Here is a 12,595-nt window from a genome sequence, read left to right on the forward strand (position 1 = left end):
ATTGCAGAATACCAACAACACATTTATGACAGTCATTCATATAGGATTTCTGGATGTCCAAAGCTCCTGGAAAAGCATCCCAAATAAAACAGTAACAGATGACATTAAAGTGATAGAAGGCTTCAGGTTTCAACATATGATATGGCAGACAAAGATATTTATTAACTTAGCATACAAGTATTTCTACAAAATAGCTTCTAAAGTCTTCTAACACAGTTCTTCTAATCACTGGAGAGTTGGAAGCTAAGTATTTTAAGAGACAAATAGCAGACTGAGGCTCGAGAGGACTGTAAAATGAAGTACTTGAGAATGGCTCAAAATCATGTCAGTAAATAAATCCTACACATAAGCAAACCCAACTAGAGCATCTTGCTTCTGAAAACAGAGAGATCTAAAATTCAACAAGCACACTTAACTTCCCCCAGATAACTGAAAATTTGAGTAGATGAAAGATGAACTTTTTGAGAACATGTTATCGCACACAAGGCCAGTGCTGGTTCTAATAACTGGTCTAACAGATCCAAGTTGATTCTATCCCTTCCTTTGGATGCACAGTGCAGAAAAACCTTAGTAAATCCTTCTTGCTTCTGGCAAGACTTAGTGGTTTGAGAAAGATTTGGCATCAATGCAATCACATCCACAGAGCATTTCATCTGAGCTAGAAAATCCTGACTTGTGTTTGCTGTCATAACCAACACAGCTTACCTGCAGACTGGATACATTAGAGTCTATAAAAGACCTGACTTGTCTGATAGTGATTCTCACACCAATTGGCTGAACTTACTCCATTTCAGTACAGTTCAAATAATTTACTAAAACTTTCAACTTTGTAACTTGCATTTCTAAATTGTCCTGGTTTTACATGAAACTAAACTCTGTGCTTTTCTGTTTATGTGGTATGAAAATGAAAGGGTGCAGGTCTCATTTATAAAACAGTCACAAGCCTGACTTGGAAAATTTGACTGCAGGGTTACCATATTCTGAAGATGTCACAGATCATCATTCACATTTTTCACAGTTGTATTAATATGTATGATACGTGTATGAAGTAAAAGTAAGTATCCCATGTTACAAACAAACAAAGACAAAAAGCAGAAGTAAATGTGGGAGATGTAGCACAAAAAATATGTACCATGCCATCTTACTAGCATAATGTTAAATATAGTAATAATTGCAAGGTAATTAATTTTGTAAAAAAACATCCAAGAAACCAATAGCAAATTTAAAATTCCCTCAAAAATTTCCTTTTCAAGATTTACCAGCCTTACAAAAAAAAAAAATCAGCAAGGAAGACACAGAAAAAAACACCAATTTCTGTTTTACAATTTCTCTTGTTTGTGTTTTCTTTTAGACTTTAATTATATAAAAATAACAATTCTCAGTCTAACTGGGGAATTTGTATACCATCTGAAATGGCTTATTGCTCAATTATGGAATCAGATATTTCAAGTGTGCTCATAAGAGCTACCAAGTTCAAACCCCCATTTTGCAAGAATATTAAATAAACCATCGTTAACATGGTCACACTGATTGTAGTAGTTTGTCCAATACCTAATGACTGCATTTACAGACTTCACCTTTATTTAAATTCTAAAACATTTTCTCTTCAAGATGTTGTGCATCCGAACTGTTTAGTATCTGACTCTTCAGTTAACGATGTAATTTAACAGGCACTATAAGTCAAACAATTTGTTTCCATAAAAAGACCTTTGCCTTTTTTTCCCCAACAAGTTACAGCAATTTCCATAATAATGAAATAGTACAAACAGCAAGTGGTTACAAATCCAAGCATAGTTTGTATTTTCTTTATTGAGTGCTTTATTCTTTTGGATAGAAATAACATTAAATTCTCATTCCATTTTATTAAAATTCTTACCATTGATTTATCTGATTTTCATAAATATGAAGTTTTAAAAATAAAGCCTAGTCCTCCTTAAACTGCAATGTTAATAACAGCTATTTAGCAATATCACAAAGCAGTATAGTTAGCCTCAAGACTCTGGTCTAATTACTAACTTACGTGATTAGGAAACAAAACAAAAGGCCAGATTTTCTTCCTAATTTTGCAAATACATAATCAAGTTGTAAGTTACACTCATAACATTAAAGTAGGATTTGCTCCTCAAGAAAAGGAACAAGAAATCAAATTATTAGACTTCTTGAGCTCTTACTGTATGAAATGACAATTACTTAAAGACATATGAAGATCCAGAACATATCTTAAAACTCCCTCATGGCTGAAGGTGTTTGAAGTCCAGGACACAGAATTTTACTTAGGATGACATTACTTCAGGAAAACAAAAAACTGTGATTCAAGAAGACAGAGAAAAACGTATTTTGTCTCTGTGTACTTCTTAAGCTTGAACTGACAGAGGAAAAAAAATTCTGCTCATGCAGTCTTAGGAAAACATTACAGTACTGCACAAAATGCATTTCTAGGCACCTGTGCTCATGAACCACTACTATGACAGACACTATTAAACCAGTTTCTTAAAACTGTTTTTCTTTAGGTATTCTTACCAAATGTTACTTCTCCATTGCCATTCCTGTCAAATAACTGAAAAGCAACAATGAATAATGCATCTGGAGTACACAAAACAGATTCAAATGCCAAAAATTCTTGGAAGGAAATTAACCTAGAAAGGAAAACAGAAAAGTTAAAAATATTTTTTAAATGTTCATAATACCAATGATAATTTACATTTGATACTCTAGAAAACAGTGTGATCCAAATATTAAACAAAATTCTAACTTAAGATAATTAACACTCTAGAGACTGAAAAGTATGTTACGTTTAAGTAGTTAACATTTACGCAACTCAGTTTCTTCTTCTATGAAGAGACTGAATTCTCACTGAACACCTACAAGTTATTGCTTTTAATTATAAATGTAACCAGTACCTGAAAATTACGACATAAAAACACCACAAAAATCCTAACAACATGAAATGACAGATCTGTAATTCTACTACTACTTATTTATTACCACTAAGAAAAGATACTGTAATGCAAGTACAGGAATACACTATAAAACATACATTTTCTTAAAACAAAACATAACATTCATAAAAAAACAAACAGGTTCAGAAAAAGTTACACTTTACTACGGAAAGAATACTAACTGAACTGAACTGCCAAGTCATATACTCAGGGCCAAACATAAAACATCTGGGCTCAAGGACAGACATGACAAGGCAGGGAAGGATCTGAGTGTAACAGCAGATCACAAGATTGTGGGGTGGGTATGCAATACAGACACGGGGCACAACTCAGGGTGATCAGGTAAATCCAAGTCCTTGTGGTCACCACAGATCAACTCACACTTGAATGTAGGCACACATACCTTATTAGGATAATAATAAGTAACTTTTCTAGAGGAACTCTGCTTATTCTGACTAACACAAAGAAAACCCTCCAGAAGGCATCCTAATGCTGTATGTATGAACTGCTGCAGAAGGATAAACCTGAAGCTAAGCGTAGATAAAGGGTAAGGGTGGCACAAGAAAATAATGGCATAAATGAGAGTGTATTTTAGCATTAAATAATCAATGGAAGGAAGAATGTCAATTACATCTTTTGTATTTAACAAAAAACGTACTATATATCAGTAAGTGCTGTTAAAGCAGAGAATATCACTGTTTCCTAGAAATTTTTCTATAAAATGTACATAATTGATCTCAAGTTAGTACTCATCATATGAGATCATTAGCTTATAGTGATTACTTCAAACATTCCTGCTTACTGCTAAAGAGACAAGTATAAAGTCTGTTCCCCACAGGAAAAAAAAAAAGATAAAAAAAATCACAATATTCACACTATTCATTACTATATCTAGTCTTTAAGTACACATGAAGCAGAATTGAGATACTTTAAAAAGGTTAAATATGTTAACATTCTTGTATATATGCACTGCACAAGAAAGACAGGAAGAAACCTAACGACTTTGAAAATAATTAAGATACTGAAAATACAGAACTATCATATTTACCACATTTTAGCCAGAAAAACCAGAAATATGAGAATGGCTCTTCACATGCGAAGTCAATTTCATCCAAAGGATGATCTTGATAAATAAAGGGTTAGTACCAAAGAAACAAATGTTCCTTTAAAATAATTGTAAATACTATAATTTCAAAATATATTCCACATACATGCATAAAGCTGACACACAAATTAATTCTTAATCAGAAAGCTTTATAACTGACAAAATCAAGTGCTGATCTCTGTAGAATGCATTTGTTGAAGCCTGAACCTGAAAGAAGACATCTTCAGCAGTCTCACTATAACAGTGGCTACAGCAAAAGGAGACAGGCACATTTAATTTCCTCCCCACATGTTCAACTTGCAATGCCTAAGAGCCAGGATAGCCTCTGTGATCCTCCATTAGCCACTAGGGCAGAGATAACAGGAGCTGGATTAAACAGAATGATGAAGCCTCCCACCCAATCACTACTCGAGTATTATCCAGTGAACCCACTGCATTAGAGTCCATAACCATATCAAATCACCTTTTGTTTTATCTGTAACATTTTAAAAAAATTTCTTTTCCTCTGATTTCTTCTGTACTGCTACCCTTCAAAAGCACACAAAGTAACCCATGTGTTTGCAATTCTTCTCTTTCCTTTTTTCCTAGAAGTCTTTCCTAATATTTTCCCATACAACACAGCTTTCTAGGCATTATGTATAGCTCTGTTGTGACTCTCCATTAGGTGAAATATCAACTCTTTCTTGGGGAATTCACTTAAGAACTAGTTTCCAGACTGATACACTGATAAAAGCAGTACCCAGAAACAAGCAGTTAAAATGAACAATTTTTGAATTACTACTGTGAAATTCTCTAGGTTTGAAGTGGGATCAAAATATTTTAGCTGGTCTTGACACATATACATATGTAAGTAAATTCTTCAGAGAGGGTATATATCCTATCCTAAAGCCAGTGCCTGCAGTCTGGAGACACAGGAGTGCCTTCAGCATCAGTGAAATCCTATTGTACTAAATCCATAACAGGCAAGTTTAAAGCAAATTCTAATTTAGAGGACATCCCATACATTTTTAAGAACATGCACTTGTAACAACAAGGAATAAACATTTTGGAAATGAACAGTCAGCTGTTTTAAGAACTACCTAAATGAGTTCCACTAAAGCAAACCAGTCTTGTACAGCAGCAATGGGAGAAAGCAATAGTGCTCTGGAACAGTTAAGTAAGGATCAAGTTACCATGAGAAAAAAAGTAAAACCATTTTTTTAAACGCATGCCTACAGAGAGCCAGTTCCAAAATGTGCTGTTTCTGTAAAGTGCCAAATTTAAACCTAAAAGAAATAAAAAAATATTAACAATGGAATCAACCATCAACACTCTTGAGTATTTATTTCAAGCAAGGCTAAGAGAATATGATAGTAAATATAGGAATGAAATTTCATAACAGAACCCTAAGCTTCTCAATGATTTGCTGCATGACATTGGGTTGTAATTTAAAGTAAAAGTATGTATACAGAACAGGACTACAGCTATGTCCTTGGACTTCATAAATTAAGTCCTTAGAAAGTTGCAATATATCCCAGAATTCAGTTTAAGACTACAATAGTTAATCGTGCTATTAGAGTCTGGATTTTGATATATTACAGCTCATTACAAATGAAAGAATGTGAATGTAAAAAAAAACTGATGTTGATAATGGGGCTGTAACAAGTTCTTCACATGAAATATAGATTGAATGTCGATTAAAACATTTTGAAAAAGGTTTCAGACAAGTATTCAAACAGATAAACATTTTACACTTTCAACTACATAGCAGTAGAAAATAAAAATCCCACTCTTCCCATAAAGAAGATGGTAAAGCACACTTATCCATACTTGATTATATCACTTCAAATATTACCCAGATTTTTTGAAAAAATGCAATATACAAAAACAACAAAAAAATCTTATTCACAGGGAAAGTAAAAAAAAGCAATACCTAAAAGTTCAGTTGTAGCAACTGATTTCCTACTGTAAGAAAACCCTTTTATAAGACATTTTTGGAAGAAATGCACACCACAAAAGATAACCAACAGCTTTCAGAGAAACAATATACTAAGCATGTTGGTTTACTTTATCAATTAAACTATTTTGAACAGATATATACAAAATTACCTTTTCAATCCATAATAAAGCAACAAACTGAAGCCATGTATTGGAAACAGAGACAGGTTACTAACATTTATCATATATATGTATAATCAAATATATTATCAAAGTGCTGCAGCCTTATGAAAAGAAAAATCATATAGCATTACATTAAAGAGGAAATCCTATATATGTCATTTAGGGTAAGAAGCATACAGCACATATAATTTCATTTCCATTGCACAGATACTATGAAAGCTGCTCAGGATACTAAGCAAACTAATAAAATGTTCTGTAGCAGAATCCAAGAAAACAAAACCAAAATTTAAGTAACAAAGGAAGTGAAGGAGCTTTCCATTTAAAATAAGTTATATTTACATATTTACAAATGTATTGTCTACTATTTTAACAACATTTTCTTCTCAACAAAATAACCATTCACTTCTACATTCTTGATCAGTTCTCTGATCCATCTTAACCTTCTCACTTTACATTAACAATGTCTGGGCCTTCTACTACAATCCAAGGCCAAAGCTAGAAGCCTACATACAGGAAAACAAAATGCTCCTTGGAAGACAAATGAGTTAGAGGGCACTACTTTAGCCAAGGTAAACTGGTTTCAGGGAACTGTCTAAAAGCAAGCAGGAGCATCTGAGTTGGAAAAGCTTTATGTGCTGTGACCTGATTTGCATTAGGCAAACAACTTCTTCCTTCATAAAGTCACAAGTCTGTCTCTTTTCTATTAATCAGTCTTTTAAAAAGACCGCAGTGGTTGGATTTGAATTGCACACTACAGAAGTAAGAAAGCTCTTCCATATTTTTGTGTTTAATTACAGGCACTGAAGACTCTCCACAGTACCTGATGATGGACGCAGACATCCAGAAGAGCTTTTCTAAGGCAACCATACTACATTTAACTTACCTGCTGTTCAACTTCCTTAGTTTTTGTAGAATTTAACACAATACCATCAAAATAAATCTCAGCTTTAAAAAACATCCATGTTGAACACCGTAATTTTTTCTGTTTTCATAAATTTATAGTCCATTGTACTCGTGAAAAAACCTGCTCGTTAAACAAGCCTAAAATGTAGTAAAATCGATAATGCATTTTAGAAGATGAAGTTATCAAACCCATGCACTCACACATTTAACAATGCACTAGTTAACAATGCAAGTTTCAAATGGAAAGCAAAATTCTCACCCATCCTTAGTTTGATCTGCCACTCCAGCCAACAGCTGCACTGTTTTAGGATTGTGATGTGGATCCGTATGAAGTCCTAGGTATTTCTGCACAAAATCCTCTGGGGTCATGTAATGCTCACCATCTTTCTCAACACTTGCATACTAGAGTAAAAATAAAAAAAACCAAAGCCACACAAACAAAATTAAATCCATCAAGATGTTAATTATCGGTGAACCAGTATCTTCTAATTAAAAGAAAAATATGCATTTCAGAAACTGTCAGGAAAGTGGGAAAATTTATAAAAATTACAACCATGGTACAGCATTCCATTTGCAGCTACACTGAAAACAGAGCACATAAATTTTCTTACAGCTTCTAGTAGCAGATATGTTCTGAATAATTGTTCCTGATCTCGACTATAATTATTTTGGAAAACATAAATTATTTCTTTTCTCTTTTTGTGAGAAATAAATGATAGCTTTATTTCTAAGGAAAAATATTTTTAAGGAAAAATTCACACACACAGACAGTGCTTGCTTCAGCATCTTGTCTATCTCTTCCACAATATCAGCCCCTCACACCACCTCATCACCTTTTACTCTTCCACCCTACAGCTGTTATCACAGCTGTTTGCAAGACTGCATTGTAAACCAGATTACTGAATCTATGGAGAATTAAAATAGAGTATCACCACTAAAACAGGAACACAGAGCAGTGGACAGGAATCCCTTAACTGAGAACTGCTGCAAATATGACAGCACAAGGAAACTGTGGCTTCCTTTCATCAGCTCTGAAAGGTTCTCTTCTCAGCCATACACACAAGTGACTGAAAAATGCCTTATGAAGCACAATTCTGCTGCAAGACATGAAATGCAAAGACAATGTAATGTGTGAAGGCCCCATCAGACATGCAGAGTATGGAGCATATCTTCAAGAATCACTGAAGTCAGCTGACAGTAGAGTGCATATCAAAAACAGTCAAAATCGAAACACCATCTTTTTTCCTCCAAACACCAATATCTCTGAGTGTATAATAAATAATAATTTATAATAATACCTTCCACAATAAAAACTGTTTGGGGGAAGTTTTGTTAAAAAATATCAAGACAACAATAATTAAGTGACAGATATATTCAGCTCCATATGAGAAGGTCATGGCATTTTGGAAGAGTTTGGCAGAAAGCCAATAATTAAGGCCTGACAAAGTAGCTAAGCATGTAAATACATTAGTTCCATGTTTGCACCATATAACTTAAGTCAAGAATCTTTTAGCCCAAAAAAGGCAATTTTAAATTACAGCCTAATTTGAATATAAAACATAACACATCAATTAAATCTTTGTTCTTCTCAGTCTTGAACTCTGTTACTTTCTAACACAAATTTTTTAGTATGGATTTGTAGATTGCCTCAGGTAAGCACTTGATGAATTTCCATGACACTTTTTTAAAAACATCCTCATATAAGACAAACATACAAACCTCCTACTCTAGTTTACAAGCTGGTGCTATGTATCACCACACTTTCAGAAACAATGCTTTGGAAATCTCTTTTTGTTTCCGTCTCCACCTTGCTTGAACAAGTTACACTTGAATTCAACAGGCAGGGAATAATTTAACAATATTTTCCAAAGGCCAAGTGTGTCTTGTCCAAGAAAAATAATGAAGGTTCACTAAGAAATCCGGTAACTGTTTTTCCATCCAACTCTTTCATCCTTCCATGATAATTTGTTAGAAAATCTGTTCTTTTATGTTTCTTACTCAAGTCTATGGTTAGCAAACACCTAAAAGGTAACTTATTTGATGGTGCACAGACATGAAATTTCAGTGCCTGCATTTCATAGTTACAGGATTAAGAGAAATAGCACATCTTTTAATGCAAATCAAACTTTATCTTTTTAACAGTTTAAAACAATTAGAAGAAGCAGATAGCACACCTCAGAAATTCTGAAGAGAAAGGTATATACTCAATGTCCTTTAAGACACAAGGTACACTGCACGGCGAGAGGGCACGTATCCCATTAGAAGACGTGCATGAACAGAAGGAAATCTAAGTAGACTCTCTATGATTAAGGTGGATGGTGACGAGGCCTAGAGCTCACATCTTCCCTTCTAACCATTTCCAAGGGAAGCCAAATTTAGGAAGGAATGCACGACCTTTAGCTGAAGTTCAAAGAAGAGACCAGCACTCTCAGCAAGGAGTACAACATATCTGACCCCTAAACACTTGCAATATTTCATAACAAGACTTTCTGCAACTCAGTCTTGAAAAGAATGATTCTCCTTTGTTTTAAAGTCTGCAAATAAGTTTGATTTCTAAGCATAAAAAAACCCCACAATTTCAAACTCAACAAAACATAGAAGAAATACAAACTCTTTTTTCTATGCCTTTTTTTTACTGCAAAATCTCACATACTCAAAGAGAGAGAGGAGAGCTTCTTATTTTTCATTTCTCAGAATATCAAACAATTCACAACTTCATTTGCATGTTTCTTTGAAGAAAACAAGACAGCCATGGGGGAAGCCTTTTATTTTTAAACAAACTGTCTGGTTTTAGGTCAATAAAACACCAGCCAGTGATACAATGTTCTTCCTCTCTGCTGTTGTCTGTATAACCACTATCAAGAACTTAATTTCCCTATTTCCAGAAGCAAGAACTTCTACTGACTGGATGTCAAGAATCATAAAGAATTCACATTTACAACTGAATAATGTTTTGACACCTCATTTTACTGTTTTTCATTCAAATGTGCAAAAGTATTTTGCGAAAAGGTGGAAAAACACGTTCTAGAATCACATTTTTATACTGTATTAATATATATTTTAAAAGATAATACTTTTATGTCACTAATTTTAGTAACATACTCTAGTGTAATCTTTACCTACAAAAGCTGAATGCCATGTCAATCAAAAATGAACCTGTGTTGGAGTATCTTTTACTAGAAACTAAATGTTGAGCTTCCACAGTTTGATGCCAGCATTCTAAGTATTTGCACTCCAGCAATGTCATAGTGTAATCCAGTATGCAAAAGAAAAGGCCACCAAAATTACGGCTGGGATGCAACTCCTCTCTCTCAGGCAAAAAGCTCTCTCTGACTACTTAACATATACGGAAATTGCTAGATGGTATAGTAGAACCAGAAGATACATATAAATAGTTAAATAATAGACTTTATTATTTACAGTATTAACTCTAATTTTGTAGTCCTAAATTTTTAAATAGAGAAAAGCTTCCTAAATATGCTGTGTAACACTCAACATTAGGGAAAAAAACATATTTTAGTCATTTTGAAATATTGGTGACCCTATTATGGACCTAAAACATAGTTCTTGTTCTTCTTATTATTCCATATGACTGATTCAAGCTTTATCGTTAAAGTTTTAGGATCGACTGGATCAATATCCTAAAGTTTCTGATTTTTTTCCTTTCTGATCGCACTTTAGTGAAACTAAGGGAATGGAGAAACCTTCATGCTATTATTTATATATGCTAATTCTAAGGCCCTGCAAGGGATAATATTGCAAGATATATTAATAATGAGAAATCAATTTTAAGTTCTAAAAACACTCCTAGTGGTCCAACCATTTGTATGAACATATATAAATCCCAAGGACAAAACATACAGTCGTGGAAGAAAAATTTTTTTGATTCTGCAAAGGTGCATTTAAAAAAAAAAACAGCACTTCATTATAATTATTTGCTTTATAGAAAATTAGAAAATAGTTCCGGAGCTTATTTAATATGGTAATTTGGAAATGGTTATCACACTTTTTGCCAGCAGCAGGTTCTCCTCAATGCCTGACACCCCGTCAATACACTACGCCTGCAAAGTGAACTTATAAGTGTGCCACCAGCACGACACGAGTCTGATGCCACGGTAAACTGCTGAAAGAGCAAAACACCGAAGTCCGACACTCAAACAACATTAGATCTTTTTACCTGCAAAAAAATATTCCGTAGTTCAGCGGGATCCGCTCTTTTGGTTGAATGCACCTGTAAACACAAGCAAATGAATGCTTCGCTTAGGCGGGCTGCTGTCAGATCGCAGAGCAACCCGCCGCGCCGGCCGAAGGCGGCAACACGGCGTCCCTCGTCAGACCCACAGGCCCAACCTCAGCCGCGACCGCGCCGCGCCGCCGAGGCACGGCACGGGGCTCCGCGCCGCTGGCAGCTCTCAGCACGGCGCTGGCTGCGAGCGGCGCCCGGCCCCGCAGCACGACCGCCGCCGCTGCCCCGGGACCCCGGCCCGCGCCCCCCGGGGCACTCCGGCGGGCGGTGCGCCGCCGCTCCCCCGGGGCCGCCCCGCCATCGCCGTTCCCCGGCCCCCGCGGGAATCCCGCCGCCCGCCTGCCCCCGGCCCCACGCGGGATCCGCCCGGCTCCTCCTGCCACCAGCGGCGGAGCGGGAGAGTCACCTTGACCGCCATGCTGCGCCCGCCGAGGAGGAGGAGCCAGCCGCCCGCCGCCCGCCGCGCCGCCGCAGCACCGCCGCCTCAGCGCGGCGCTGTGGGGAGAGCGCCCTGCCCCGCCCCGCCCCGCCCCGCCCCGCCTGTGGGTGCGCGGAGCGGGAGCCTGGTAGCGCCTCCACAGTGCAAAACGGGGCCTCTGAATGCTGCTGAGTCTCCTTGTGGCGCAACACATGCAGCCGTGTCCCTGAGGGTCAGCAGAGGTGTGCGTGTACCTGTTGGTTTCAGGTACCGAAATTGTTCATAGGCTGGTGTTCTGGCAGCTTGGCTGCAAGTCGGTTGTAGCTCTCTATTTCAAACATAGAGCTAGAGGCCCAAAATCCGGCTGAATTCACTAACTTCTTACAAGGTCTTATAATCCTTTATCAGCAGAGCACACATATGCTTTATACTTAAAAATAAAAAGCATGCAGGCCGAAGTCTTAAGAAAGGGAAGGTTTATACCTTATTCCAGCAGTTCAATCATGGTGCTTATAAAACCTGATTTAAATAATACTTCATACTATGTCTTGCTGTGCTATTTCAAGGGCACAACAAATTGTCTTTTATTAGATGGCACTGGAAAAAGGTAGATTCTGGTACTCCTCAAATAGCACAGAGAGATATTAAACTAAATACAGTAACTGGTAGCTTATAATGGTGGTCAGAAAACAGTGACTCAAGTTTAAAACAACTTTCCTCTGGTAAACAACTTTTTTTAATTACATGTCAAAAAAAGGTTTTCTTAGAGTTCATATACTACATATATGCCTATGCCCCAGCTGACAGCAGAAGTTTTGCTAGAAATCTTGCCTATTTGGTAAGCATCTGACCACCCAAGTATGTTGTTCAATAAAGCCATATGT

At 36.3% G+C, this 12,595-nt stretch overlaps 1 protein-coding gene across 2 annotated transcripts in view; it reads right to left on the reverse strand.

Moving 5' to 3' along the window:
* Positions 1 to 11,729, reverse strand: part of SLC25A12 (solute carrier family 25 member 12) — a 45,154-nt gene extending 33,425 nt beyond the window's left edge. The window contains exons 1-4 of one of the 2 annotated variants that reach the window (XM_021552419.4): positions 11,700 to 11,729; positions 11,225 to 11,278; positions 7,307 to 7,449; positions 2,521 to 2,636 (exon numbers count right to left, since the gene is read on the reverse strand). In XM_021552419.4, the coding sequence (XP_021408094.1) occupies positions 2,521 to 2,636; positions 7,307 to 7,449; positions 11,225 to 11,278; positions 11,700 to 11,711 (325 nt within the window). In that variant the 5' untranslated portion in view covers positions 11,712 to 11,729. Of the gene's footprint in view, positions 1 to 2,520; positions 2,637 to 3,987; positions 7,186 to 7,306; positions 7,450 to 11,224; positions 11,279 to 11,699 lie in introns of those variants that run through there. The other variant, XM_085584429.1, reaches the window with a different exon arrangement.
* Positions 11,730 to 12,595: the final 866 nt, after the last annotated feature.

This window comes from Lonchura striata, chromosome 7 (assembly GCF_050655825.1).
Source record: "Lonchura striata isolate lonStrDom1 chromosome 7, ASM5065582v1, whole genome shotgun sequence".
NCBI lineage: Eukaryota > Metazoa > Chordata > Aves > Passeriformes > Estrildidae > Lonchura > Lonchura striata.